The 13591-nt window shown below is 47.2% G+C and overlaps 2 protein-coding genes across 2 annotated transcripts in view; one reads left to right on the top strand and one right to left on the bottom strand.

Annotated features, from left to right (window-relative positions):
- Positions 1-1100, top strand: part of drc4 (dynein regulatory complex subunit 4) — a gene marked incomplete at its 5' end in the record, with an annotated part of 5733 nt that extends 4633 nt beyond the window's left edge. Inside the window, 2 exon segments of the mRNA XM_014032418.1 lie at positions 741-806; positions 888-1100. Coding sequence (XP_013887872.1) covers positions 741-806; positions 888-962 — 141 coding nt within the window.
- Positions 1101-5021: 3921 nt separating this feature from the next.
- The window catches only part of LOC106535418 (kinesin-like protein KIF16B), a gene marked incomplete in the record, with an annotated part of 37573 nt that continues 29003 nt past the window's right edge, over positions 5022-13591 (bottom strand). Inside the window, 5 exon segments of the mRNA XM_014032417.1 lie at positions 5022-8181; positions 8938-8985; positions 12460-12562; positions 12636-12788; positions 12858-13207. Coding sequence (XP_013887871.1) covers positions 5236-8181; positions 8938-8985; positions 12460-12562; positions 12636-12788; positions 12858-13207 — 3600 coding nt within the window.

The following is a 13591-nucleotide window of genomic DNA, read 5'->3' as shown; positions in this document are numbered from 1 at the left end:
ACCTCCTGTCAGGACCTCCTGTCTGGACCTCCTGTCAGGTCCTCCTGTCAGGACTTCCTGTCTGGACCTCCTTTCTGGACCCCCTGTCAGGACCTCCTGTCTGGACCTCCTGTCAGGTCCTCCTGTCAGGACTTCCTGTCTGGACCTCCTTTCTGGACCCCCTGTCAGGACCTCCTGTCTGGACCTCCTGTCAGGTCCTCCTGTCAGGACTTCCTGTCTGGACCTCCTTTCTGGACCTCCTGTCAGGACCTCCTGTCTGGACCTCCTGTCAGGTCCTCCTGTCAGGACTTCCTGTCTGGACCTCCTTTCTGGACCCCCTGTCAGGACCTCCTGTCTGGACCTCCTGTCAGGTCCTCCTGTCAGGACTTCCTGTCTGGACCTCCTTTCTGGACCCCCTGTCAGGACCTCCTGTCTGGACCTCCTGTCAGGTCCTCCTGTCAGGACTTCCTGTCTGGACCTCCTTTCTGGACCCCCTGTCAGGACCTCCTGTCTGGACCTCCTGTCAGGTCCTCCTGTCAGGACTTCCTGTCTGGACCTCCTTTCTGGACCCCCTGTCAGGACCTCCTGTCTGGACCTCCTGTCAGGTCCTCCTGTCAGGACTTCCTGTCTGGACCTCCTTTCTGGACCCCCTGTCAGGACCTCCTGTCTGGACCTCCTGTCTGGACTTCCTGTCAGGTCCTCCTGTCTGGACCTCCTGTCTGGGACTCAGAACCAACATGTCCCTGTCCCTCTGTCCACAGGAGACTCTGGAGTCCAAACGGGTCGCCGTCCAGGTCCTGAAGGACCACCTGTCCCAAGAAGCTCAGGTGAGTCTGTAAAACCCAGACGTTCTGTTCAACTTCCTGTCTGAGGCTCACCTGCTGACGGTGGCCATCTTGGATCTGCAGGACTACGACCAGCTGCTGCAAGACCTTCAGAACCACCCAGCAGATCCTGAACCAGAACCAGAACCAGAACTCTGATCAGGTCCACAGCACCTGAACCAACTGGATCTGGACCAGAACCTCTGAAGTTCTCCTGGGACAACCTTTGACGTTTAATAGTTTTGGACCTTTGGTTCTTTGTAAAAAAATAAAATCAGAAAATACTTTAAAATAAATAAAATCTGTTTTATTTTGTTTTTATTCTTTTAAAGATTGAATTTCTCAGAGAAAGTCCAGGGTCACGTGAAGGAGGAGGAAGACTGATCAGGATGAAGGTCTGAAACCCAAACCTTGTGGTTCTGACCCGGTTCTAGAGTCAGAGACATCTGATACAGAACAATTATTTTATTACAAGGCTTTTATTTTGTAAAGCTCCACTCATTTCCTCCTGTCACATGTAAATGAAGGGGGCGTGGCCACCTGTGTGAGACAGGTGAACCCTGAAAACTGAAGGTTTTAATTCTAACCCTCAGCATCTCAGTCACTTCCTGTTTCTTCTCCGGTTCTGATCCGAACCACGACCCGTGGCTCCTCAGATATGATCTGTCGTATCGTCTTTAAATCTTCTGACCAAAGGTCCACTGATGGAGGAGGAACCCTTCCAGAACCAGAACCAGCAGCTGCACTTTGGACCTGATGGGACCGGCTGTCAGAACCAGGAGGAACTCCAGGTCCACATCTGCAGCTCACCTTCAAACTGAGGAGAAAACATCAAGAAGCTCCTCCTCCTTTCCTTTGTGTCACAGAGGACCCATGGTCGGGTCGGTCCGGTGGTCGGGTCGGTCCAGTGGTCGGGTCGGTCCGGTGGTCGTGTCGGTTCGGTCAGCTGGTCCCGTGGCTGCTGGACTCAAACACGCCCTTTTTGAAGAACGGCGAGAACTCGCAGATGTCCAGCTTGGTCAGGTGGAAGTCTTCCTGGGTCCTGAGAGGAGAACCGGAGGAGTCCAGCATGACCCGGAACATGTTCCTGAGGTAGCACTGAGGAGAACAGAGGAGCCAAAACATTATGACCACTTGGTTCTGTTAACTCACGGGTTTCATCAATTAAAGCTCGTTAAGTTTTCAGAAAACAAGCCAGAGTCTGGAGCTGAAAAGGTTTGAACAAATCTCCAACTCCCAGCATGCATCAGTCCTGTCGACCAATCAGCTTGGAGCATAAAAACAAAAAGAAAACATTTTATTTCAAAAATGTAAACCTCCAGTCATCTGTGACACCTGAGCATCAACCAGCCAATCAGTGAGCTGCTCCAACACCTGGCTCAGATAAACAGGTAAAGACTTTACTACATGATGGACATAACTGCTCTTCTTTCTGCTTCCTTTCCTTTATTTTTAATTCTTTAGACCATTAGTTGTTTATTTTAATGACTGAATAAAAATCAGCTGTGATGCAGCAGAACATCTGAACCCTGCAGGTCCATGGTCCTGAGGACCAGGGATCAGTCTCAGGTGGTTCTGACGGCTCGTACCTCCAGCTGGTTCCGGCGCTCCGCCACCATTCGCTCGTCTTTGTTTCCAAACAGCTTCTTTGGTGGAAACTCCAGACCTGCCAGCTGGAAGGACAAGAACCAGAGAGGACATGAGACAAATCTGAAGACCAGGAGACATCTGGACCTCATGTAGGTCCTTTAATAAACAGAGGACAGGCTGTCCAATACTGTTTTAAAGTCTTACCTCTGGGTATTTGACCTTCAGACTCTTGTGCATGTCCCTGAAGCGGCTGTAGCGTCTGAACACCGTCCACGTCTCGTCCATCACAGTCAACTGAAGCAGAGACGTAGACTGGACATGAGTGTGGCAGCCATCTTGGATGGCTGTCGTAGTCCTCTGGCTACAATAGTCCACCGGCTACGATAGTCCGCTGGCTACGACAGTCCTCTGGCTACGACAGTCCTCTGGCTAGATAGTTCACTGGCTATGACAGTTCTCTGGCTATGATAGTCCTCTGGCTAGATACAGTAATCCTCTAGCTACAACAGTCTTCTGGCTACGATAGTCCTCTGGCTATGACAGTGCTCTGGCTACGACAGTGCTCTGGCTACGACAGTGCTCTGGCTACGACAGTCCTCTGGCTACCATAGATCTTGGGCTATGATAGTCCTCTGGCTATGACAGTGCTCTGGCTATGATAGTCCTCTGGCTACGATAGTCCTCTGGCTACGATAGTCCTCTGGCTACGATAGTCCTCTGGCTACGATAGTCCTCCGGCTACGATAGTCCTCTGGCTACGACAGTCTTCTGGCTACCACAGTCCTCTGGCTACAATAGTCCTCTGGCTATGATAGTCCTCTGGTTATGATAGTCCTCTGGCTATGATAGTCCTCTGGCTATGATAGTCCTCTGGCTATGATAGTCCTCTGGCTATGACAGTGCTCTGACTACGATAGTCCTCCGGCTATGACAGTTCTCTGGCTACGACAGTCTTCTGGCTACGACAGTCCTCTGGCTACTATAGTCCTCCGGCTACGATAGTCCTCTGGCTACAATAATCCTCTGGCTATGACAGTTCTCTGGCTACGACAGTCCTCTGGCTACGACAGTCCTCTGGCTACGATAGTCCTCTGGCTACGATAGTCCTCTGGCTACGATAGTCCTCTGGCTACGATAGTCCTCTGGCTACAACAGTTCTCTGGATACGACAGTCCTCTGGCTATGATAGTCCTCTGGCTACGACAGTCCTCTGGCTACGACAGTCCTCTGGCAACGATAGTCCTCTGGCTACGATAGTCCTCTGGCTACGATAGTCCTCTGGCTATGATAGTCCTCTGGCTAGATATTCCTCTGGCTAGATATTCCTCTGGCTACAACAGTTCTCTGGATACGACAGTCCTCTGGCTACGACAGTCTTCTGGCTACCACAGTCCTCTGGCTACGATAGTCCTCTGGCTATGATAGTCCTCTGGCTACGATTGTCCTCTGGCTACCATAGATCTCTGGCTATGATAGTTGTCTAGCTATGACAGTGCTCTGGCTATGATCGTCCTCTGGCTAGATAGTCCTCTGGCTATGACAGTTCTCTGGCTACGATAGTCCCCTGGCTATAACAGTTCTCTGGCTACGATAGTCCTCTGGCTATGACAATTCTCTGGCTACGATAGTCCCCTGGCTATAACAGTTCTCTGGCTACGACAGTCTTCTGGCTACGACAGTCCTCTGGCTAGATAGTCCTCTGGCTATAATGGTCCTCTGGCTATGATAGTCCTCTGGCTATGGTATTCCTCTGGCCTAATCATTCACTGAGATCTGATGGGGGGGATTCATTAATCATTGCTCCACTTGAGTCTTTCAGACACAAGTCTCTAAAAATGGTCAGAAATATTTTCTTTCAATTCATTTTTCAAGGCTTTATGAATTTTGTACACAAACAGTGCTGACTGAAACTCTGCTGCTGTTAGTCCAAGACCAGGAGGAGGGAGACGATCCAAGAGACAGGACAGAGACATGTAGGGACAACAGGTAGAGAGCTGACTGACAGGATGCTGAGAGATGTTACAAGCTGCAGCTGCCTAAAAAAAAAGAGTGAGGACAGGACAGAACGAGGACAGGGGACTCGCTGTGATGATCCCTGAAGAGGGAACAGCCTAAAGAAGAGTGATATTCAGTAAACTTTAGATTGATCTGAAGTTTAGATTTCTAGTTGTGTACGTGTTTATTTTTCATCCTGAGAGGTTTTTTATTTGTTTGTTGAAGTTTCTCCATTTAAACCAGAGACTGCTGAGCTGAACTCACATGCACATCCCTCCCTGCTCTCCCTCCTGAGTGTTGTCAGGACTTCAGTTTTTTGTGGAATAAACTGTAAGAGCTCACCTTCACCTCGAACTCAAAGTGCTCGTCCTTGCCCTGTCCTCGGAGGACGTAACGAGGAATGCTAATTTTAACGGGCTCCTGGACGCCGCCGTGGCTCGACCCGATGGGTCGGGTCACCAAGTGCTGCAGAGAGTGGTCCAGATGAAAACAGGGAGAGAGAGAGAGAGAAAGAGGTGGTCTCAGAACCAACAGTATTCTGGATTGAAAGACCTTAAAACTASAATAAAAACCATCAAACTTGGGCTGATTTTTAAACTTTATTAATGTGTTTCACATAAAATCAACATAAAATTTAACGTAAAACATWGAGTTTTATTTTGAAAACATTTTCCAGCATGTAAACAAAGTGACATCAGTAAACAAATCAATAAGAGAAAAATTAAAGACATTTATTACAGTTTTATTATTCTTTAGTGACGTTTTTAAAAAGGTTAAAATCTTTTAAAATGTTTACAGTGAATTTACATCCTACACATTAAAACAGCTCCAGGACAGGCTGCTGGGTTCAGACACACAGGTGCTGGATCAGGACCTGGGCCTCTGAGGAGCAGCTGAAACCCAGTTTCCAGGAGTCAGCRGGACCTTCAGCAGGACCCCGGCTCCTCTTCAGACCTGACGTAGTGAAGATGAGCTCTGTGCTCAGACACCGCTCCTCCTTCCTCACCAGCACACACCTGATGTCAGCACGCCGCCGCAGTCTGAGGCTGTGAAACTGAGGCTGGGCCGGGACCAGACTGGACCCGCGTGGCACCGGATGGAAGACCCCGTCCTCCTGGAGGAGAACCACATGAGTGTCCGTCAGGAGGAACTGAAAAATGGTGTCCTGGTGGTCCTGGGTGGAGGTCTTGACTTTGACGCTGGTGTAGAGCAGAGGACAAACGTTAGCCAGGGACGGCTTGTCTGGAYCGTCCATGTTCCCGTGGACCATGTAGAGCAGGTCTGCAAGGACCCGCTTGAACCTGTTAGTGATGTGAAGACCGTTGTCCACCACTACGTCAGGAACGTTGGACGTCCAATCCAGAGACAGGTCCATGAGGTCCTGTGAGAGTAAGGGGTGGGCCTCGGTCAGCTCAGAGACCTCCTGAGGACAGCGGGTCTTCAGGAGGACCTTACAGAACTCCTGGGTCAGAGCTTTGCTGTGAGTGAAGACAGCTAAAACTGAATCTTCTCTGCAGCCGAGGAGTCGGACGTGCTGCCCCGCCAAACTGACCTGGACCTCTTTGATCTCCACAAGGTCAAAGTGATGGAACAGAGTCAGGGTGTCACCAGGTTCTGGTCCAGCTGAGACCACCACCAGATCCTTCWCAGACAAAAGAAGACAGGCTGGTTTTGGATGGGGCTGCTTCCAGCTGGCTGCTTTCATCCAGAACACACTCAGAACCTTTCCAGCTGCTCTCTGAGGCAACAGAGAGTCCGTTTGTTCCAGAATCTGCTGACATGAAAGACTCTGCAGCTGAGACAGAGGTGGTGGCAGCTGGACCAGCCTCTGATGGAACTCTTCTGGACTTGTGGTCCTGACTGAAGACACGGACCCCTCAGGCCACTCTGAGAATCCTGAAACAACGGAAACACTAGAACCCTGAGGAGGAGCGACGGAGCTGTTCTCTGACAAATCCACCAAAGGCACTTTGTGCCATGTGCTGCTGAGAGGTTCTGGTCCTGCATGGATCAGATCTTTGAACACCATGGAGACGTACTGAGACACAACAAACTTCATCTCGTCCACTCCGACACTTTGAAGGATGGCTCGTTTGTCTTTGTACGCCTCAGAAAGCTTCCCGGCAAAATAATCCAGAAGTCCGGCCTCCTTCAGGTCCTGCTCGGTGGATTTACCAGAACTCTGGGACACTGGTGGGTCCATTGATTGACCTCTGGGATRTTCAGAGTCCTCTGGTCTCCATGGGTAGATCTTTTGGTTCCTGACCTTTTGGATGCATTCCCAAACGTAGCTCCTGCTGGTGGACTYGTTTTCTGCTGAGTCATTGTTTTTGTCTTTCAGGTCATCACTGATGCAGCTTTGAAGTTTGGCTGAAGGGTCCCTGGACAGTTCAAGATCCTGGACCCTCCATGGATTCAGACTCTGGTTCTTCACTTTCTCAAAATACTCCCAAACGTAGCTCCTGCTGGCTGAAACTCTTCCTGCTGCTTCATCTTTGTCTCGTCTCATCTGGTCTGTGATGGACTTGAAGTCCTGCTGTATCCTGGGGTCTACACCAGCAGAAATCTGAGACTTTGGGGACTGGWCCCTGGAACCTTCAAAGTTCACTGATCTCCACGGGTAGAGCGTATGGTTCTTGATGTTTCTGACATAGTCCCAAATAAATGTTCTGTCAGCTGAAACCTTCTCTGTCTTCTTCTCTTTTATATGACCTTTAACAGTCCCCGAGTCCTGATCAGARCCAAGATGAGAGACAGAACTTTGTGACCTGGAATGCTCAGATCGGACCTCTGGTCTCCACGGGTAGAGTGTTTGGTTCTTGACTTTTTCAACATACCCCCACACAGAGCTCCTGTTGGACATGGCTTCCTTGGCCTCAAGCTGGTCTTCAACCTGAGCTTCAGTCATCCTCAACTCTTTACTGCCATCTTTTCCACCCATCAGGGACTTCCTGGTCTGGTCTTCGAACGGTCCAGACTGGTCCTSAGATGGTCCAGACTCTTCTTCCTCCAGGGTTGTTTGGTTTTTCTTTAATGCAAACTTCTCATTTTCCATCATTTTTTTTTCTTCCAAGTCAGATTGAATCAACTCTTCATTATTGTTAAAGCTCTGCAATTTCAACATTCCAGAGGCTCCGCCCTCTTCACTGCAGACTCCACCATTGTTCACAGATGCCACGCCCTCTTCATTGGAGACTCCACCCTTGTTCACAGATGCCACGCCCTCTTCATTGGAGACTCCTCCCTTGTTCACAGATGCCATGCCCTCTTCATTGGAGACTATGCCCTTGTTTACAGATGCCACGCCCTCTTCATTGGAGACTCCACCCTTGTTCACAGATGCCATGCCCTCTTCTTTCTCCAGATTCTGTATTTTATTGAGGATCACCTCAAAGTTCTTGGTGCCTGACATATTGAGCTGGTTGCTTGTTTCCTCTGGACTCTCACAGATGAGGCCATCCCCCCTCGGGGACTTGGACAGCTCTGGGTCACATGTTTCATTGAAGAACTTCTTCAGCTGTGATTCGTCTTYGTCAGAAATCCAGCAGGAGTCACTTCTGCTTTTGTTCTTGTTAACTCTGTTCAAACCACAAACTTCATCTTGTTCCAGGAGAAGATKGACGTCTTTCCACCAWCTGGTTTTCTCCAGATCCTTCTGGATCATGAGTCCAGCTGAGGACTCCAGTGGTCTGAGGAGCCCTGGCTCCGGTTCTTCTAACACGTTCTCCTGGACATCAGGAAAGGACCGGGTCTCAGAGTCCAGGGAGGGCGGGAGGTTAAACCAGCAGGAAGTCTGCGAGCACAAGCAGGAAGTGGATGACTACCCCCACATGGAGGACAGGAAGGCTCTTTGAATCAGCCCCCCCACAGGATTACAGCCACCAGGTGCACAGGTGAGATTTCAGATCAACCATGTGACGAGTCCACATGCAGATTATTCAGAATGTCTCAGAGTCGAGGATAAAGAATTAAAACATGAGAGATTACAAGTTCAGAGGAAAGGTTAGTCTGAACTAAAGACTCAGATTGTTTGACTGAAATGAATCACAGTGCCTGAAATTCACTTTTGAAATGTGTGTGTGTGTGTGTGTGTGTGTGTGTGTGTGTGTGTCAGTGAGGACACAACAGAGAGCTGCAGGGAGGAAATCAGCTCTGTTTGTATCATGAGTTGCAGCTGGAGCAGCTCCTGTTGTCATTTTTCAGGTGTTTTGTTAAAACACAGACGGTTTGTTTCAGTTTCCTGTTATTTTTGGGATCTACAGGTAGAGTCTCAAAGACCCCCCCCCCCCGCGTGTCTTCTGAACAGACCAGGTGGTCAGGTTTATACGGTACAGGTTGTCTTGAGAAAACAGTGCGATGCAAACGTCCACATTTTTACACATCGCTGTGATGTTGGAACTTCTCACATTATAAACTCAATTTGCTGGAATCGATCATAACGTATCAATAATCAATAATCAATAATCCTAATCCTGCAGTGAATTTCAGGCCCTGATCAGATTCATAAAGTGAGTTAAAATCAGGTTCATTTAAAGATCACAGATCTCACCTGGTACTTCTGTCTTCTTGGATCCATGTTCTGCAGTTTTTCCTCTTCCTGAAAACAAAAGTTCAAACTTTAACTTTCAGTTTAAAACCTTTGAATTTAAACTAAAATAAGATTAAATCCAGACAATCATTCTGCAGTTTGAAAGGACAGTTGAGGAAAGGAGGTCCTCCTCCTCCTCTTCCGTTAAAGAGCTAAAGATCAGATCTACACTGCAGGGTCAGAACCTGAAGGTCCGAGAAGACCCGGGTCTACAGAGATGCTTCAGAACACAACTCAAAGAACTGAACTTCYTAACAAGGCCACAAAACATCTACAGTCCCTGAAAAACCAGGTCCTCCTCCTGCAGATCCAGGTTTCAGAACCAGTTCTTATGGGTCTGGACTTCATCAGGGTCCACAATGATCCAAGTCCAGACCCGGGTTGTTTTTTATTAAAGAGAACTAAAAGTCAAATCTGAGAGGAAAACAGGATCTGCTGCTTCCTCGGGACTTCTTTACCCTGAAGGTCAGACTGTGCAACAAGCTCCACCTCAGACTCTGCAGAGTCAGCAGACCAGGACCAGGACCAGGACCTGGACCTGGACCTGGACCTGGACCTCACAGGTCAAAGACTTTATGAATATTATTGACTCTTTTCGTCTCATGCAGTCAGTGAGAAGCAGCACTCATGAAAAAGGACACACACTGGATGTTGTTGTCGTCTGGACTAAATGAGGCCAGCTGTGTGCGACTGCTCTTCYTCTGAACAAAGGAAAACATGTAACACAACAAAATATGTTTAARTTTACACTCATATTTAAACTATTYGACCAAAGAGAAGCGGAGCAGGACTAGAGAGAGATGAATGTGATTTAGATTGTTGTTTCTGTGACTGTAACGACCCACAGGACACACAACATTAACACAACATTAACACAACATTTCATTCCTTGGTTTCAGCAGGTCTGACGCTGATGAAAATGACAGATTTTCTTTTCTGGATCTCTGAGAGCAGAACTTCAATCTGTGAACTCTGAAGTTCTTCTTTGTACTTTGTGATGTCCTTTATGAACAACACTTCCTGGTGAGTGGGGCAGGAAACACATCCTTATATGGTGTTTTTAGGGTGTAATTATGCTAATCTCCTCTCCTCGAGCAGCTGATCAGTTTACACTGCTCATTTATCCATGTTTCCTGAAGATAGAAGAGTTTGTTGATCTTTGATCGGACCATCTACCTGTCCTCTTCACTGTGGTGGTCTCTGGTAGGAAGGAACTGGACCATCAGTGTGTAACTGCCTGTGCTGTGTTTCTCCACCAGTTTTATTGAGTCTGTCTCCTCTGATCCACTGTTGGGCTCAGTGTCTASTGTGGATCAGTTCGCTGATCTCTTTAACTCTACTTGTTCTGATGTACTGGACTCTGTTGGTCCACTCAAGTCCAAACAAACAAAGTCTTCATCACAGCCGTGGCTGAAYGAGACCACCTGCTCTCTCAGACGTCAGTGCAGGTGTGCTGACAGGAAATGGAAAAAGGACAAACTGAAGGTTTCACTGGACATTTTCAGAGTCAGTTTATTCAAATATCAGAGAGCTGTTAGAGCTGCTACGTCTGCTTTTTTATCTAATGTGGTTTTAAACAACTGATACAGACTCTTCATCTTCATCATCCTCAGCTGCCTTCAAACAGTGAGTTGGTGACTTTAGTTGTTTTAAAGGATGTTGTGCATCATATGCAGCTTTCTGACTCTCCTTTAAACAGTGTTCCCTCTCATCTGTTTAAGGATGTTTTGATAATCTTGGTCCAGTTGTTGTTGTTGTGTTGTTGGGATGTTTTGATAATCTTGGTCCAGTTGTTGTTGTTGTGTTGTTGTTGTGATTAATTTGTCCCTTTCATCAGGCTGTGTTCCTGCTGCTTTTAAACATGCTGTRGTACAGGCTCTTTTAAAGAAAAACAGCCTCGACCCAGCAGCTTTATCAAACTACAGACCCATATCTAAGCTGCCTTTGTTGTCGAAGGTTTTACAGAAAGTTGTTTTTAATCAGCTGCAGGGATTTTTAACTGCTGAAATATTTCAGTCAGGTTTTAAAGCAGGTCACAGCACAGAGACGGCCCTTTTAACAGTTTTTAATGATCTTCTTTTAACAGCTGATTCAGGAAGCTCTGCTGTTTTACTGCTTTTATACCTCTCTGCTGCCTTTGGTACTGTGGACCAGAACATGTTGTCACGTCTTCAGCAGCTGGTTGGTATCAAAGGCACAGTTTTATCGTGGTTTAAATCATATTTAACTAATAGGAGGTTTTCTGTTCACCTTGGTGAATGTTTTTCTTCAGCAGCTCCTCTGACTTGTGGGGTCCCCCAAGGGTCCATTTTAGGCCCACTTCTTTTTAATCTTTATATGTTAATTTTGGGGTCCATTTTCAKAAAGYAKAACATCACTTTTCACTGCTTTGCTGATGATATCCTGGTCTATATGCCCGTTAAGYTGTTGCTCCACTGGAACCACTCYTCAGCTGTCTGAATGATATAAAAACCTGACTAAAACTAAACTTTCTGAATCTAAATGAGAGTAAAACTGAAGTAATCACTTGTGGTAAAGTTAATTCTCATGATTTATTTTCATACAGCCATTCTACTGTCAAGAATCTGGGTTTTCTCTTTGATGGTGTCTAAATTAGATAAACAGATTAATTCTGCTGTAAAATCAAGTTTTTTCCAATTAAGACTAATTATTAAGGTGAAATCATATCTCAACACTAAAGACATTTAAAAGAGTGATTCATGCTTTTATTACCACTTGCTTGGACTATTGTAAGTCTTTATATGCTGGCTTAGATAAATCATCTCTGCATGGCCTACAGACAGTCCAGAACGCAGCAGCTCGTCTTTTAACAGGTACTGTGAACACATGAACACATGACCCTGGTCCTGGCTTCTCTCCATTAGCTTCCTGTTCACCTGAGAATTGATTTTAACATTTTATTGAYGGTTTTTWAAGTTTTTAATGGTCCGGCCCMGTCATATTTAGGTGATCTTCTTAACATCTACACTCCAGTCAGASCACTCAGGTCTACCATCCAGTTCCTGTTASATGTTCATGATCCAAACTGAAGTCTAGAGGTGACYGGGTCTTTGYAATAAACATCCTGCCTCTTAATATTCAGCTGAGACTGTTGAGGCTTTTAAATCTTTACTGAAGACCCATTTCTTTTCTTTGGTCTTTGATTAAGACTGAGTTGCAGGTTCACTTAGAGATTTTATATATTATATTGTGTTTTCTGTGTTTGTATTTATGATTTGTTTGTTTTTGATACAAGTCTTGACTGAACTGTGAAGAACTTTGGTCAGCTTTGTTGTTTTTATGTGTTATATAAATACATTTGACATTAACATTGTAGTGGACCTAGCTGGACTGCAGTGGACCTAGCTGGACTGCAGTGGACCTAGCTGGACTGTAGTGGACCTAGGTGGACCGTGTTCTCCAGGACTGTACAGACAGCAGCAGGCAGGTCTGTGTGGACCTGGGTCTGGACCTGGGTCTTACTCTGAGGGACTCGCAGGACAGGGACAGGTTGATGTTGCTGTCGTTCAGCAGGTTCATCTTCCTCAGCCGGCGCTGGACCTCCTCCTCGATGTAGGCGTTGATCCTGTTGGACACAGACAGACCCGGTTGGGTCCAGGACTCGTACAGACCTGGTGGATCTGCAGGGCAGGTCTTACCGGTCCTCTGACAGCAGGGGGTTCAGACTCTGGATGTGGCTGACCGGGGGGCTGCTGGGACCAGTCTTCTCATCTGGACTGGCTGAGGTGGTCCGGTTGTCCTCGTCCTCCTTGCTGATCCTCTGTCTCAGCTTCTGGATCTCCTGCTGGACCCTGCAGGACAGAGAGACTCTACTTCCTGTCTGGACCTGGATTTTACACATGAAGCCATCTGATTCTGACCTCTGCTGGTCCARATGAGCTCCGGTTCTGGAGGTTCTGCCTGCTGGACTCTTGTGATCCTCGGAGTCCGGCTCCAGGGAGACGCTGCGCCTCAGAGCAGAGTGCCTCCTCTCCAGCCGGGCCACAGCCTGCTCCATGGCCTCCCGCTGCTGCCTCTCCTTGGACTCCAGGATCTCCTTCTCCTTCCTGCGGACCTTGTCCTCCTGCCGGGCCACGTTGGCCGTGAACTCGTAGGAGTCCTGGAGCTGCTGCAGCTGCTGGGCGCTGTGCCAGAGGAGGTGCAGCTTCTCCTCCTTGTCCTCCAGCTCCTTCTCCACCAGGAACAGCGTGTTGTCCAGCCCAGGAGGAGCCTGCAGCAGTGTTATTAGAGTTAAATGAAATAAATAAAAAACATTAAAAAACAATAACTAAAACTAACTGAAATTATAAAATATCCTTAGTTTTAGTGTTTGTCAGTTTATTATGAGCCGTGTGGACTGATTAAACTATTCCTTATTTATTTTATTTTATTTTATTCAGTAGTTTCACATCAGCTGTGGTCTGTAACACTTGTTTACAGTCTGCTGCTCAGCATCACCTGCTAAATGATGACAACAACAGTTGGGAGAAAACAACAACGTCCACTTTAAGATTTCTTTGAATCTGACTGAAAAATCAAATCAAGTGCTTTGTAGTGGAAACAGGTGATAAAACAGGTGATAAAACAGGTGGAATACTTGTGAAGAGAAAAACTG

Source organism: Austrofundulus limnaeus, unplaced genomic scaffold, assembly GCF_001266775.1.
Source record: "Austrofundulus limnaeus strain Quisiro unplaced genomic scaffold, Austrofundulus_limnaeus-1.0 Scaffold1445, whole genome shotgun sequence".
Taxonomy (NCBI): domain Eukaryota; kingdom Metazoa; phylum Chordata; class Actinopteri; order Cyprinodontiformes; family Rivulidae; genus Austrofundulus; species Austrofundulus limnaeus.
The sequence above is the reverse complement of the archived record's forward strand: the minus strand, read 5'-3'. Positions and strand labels throughout refer to the sequence as shown.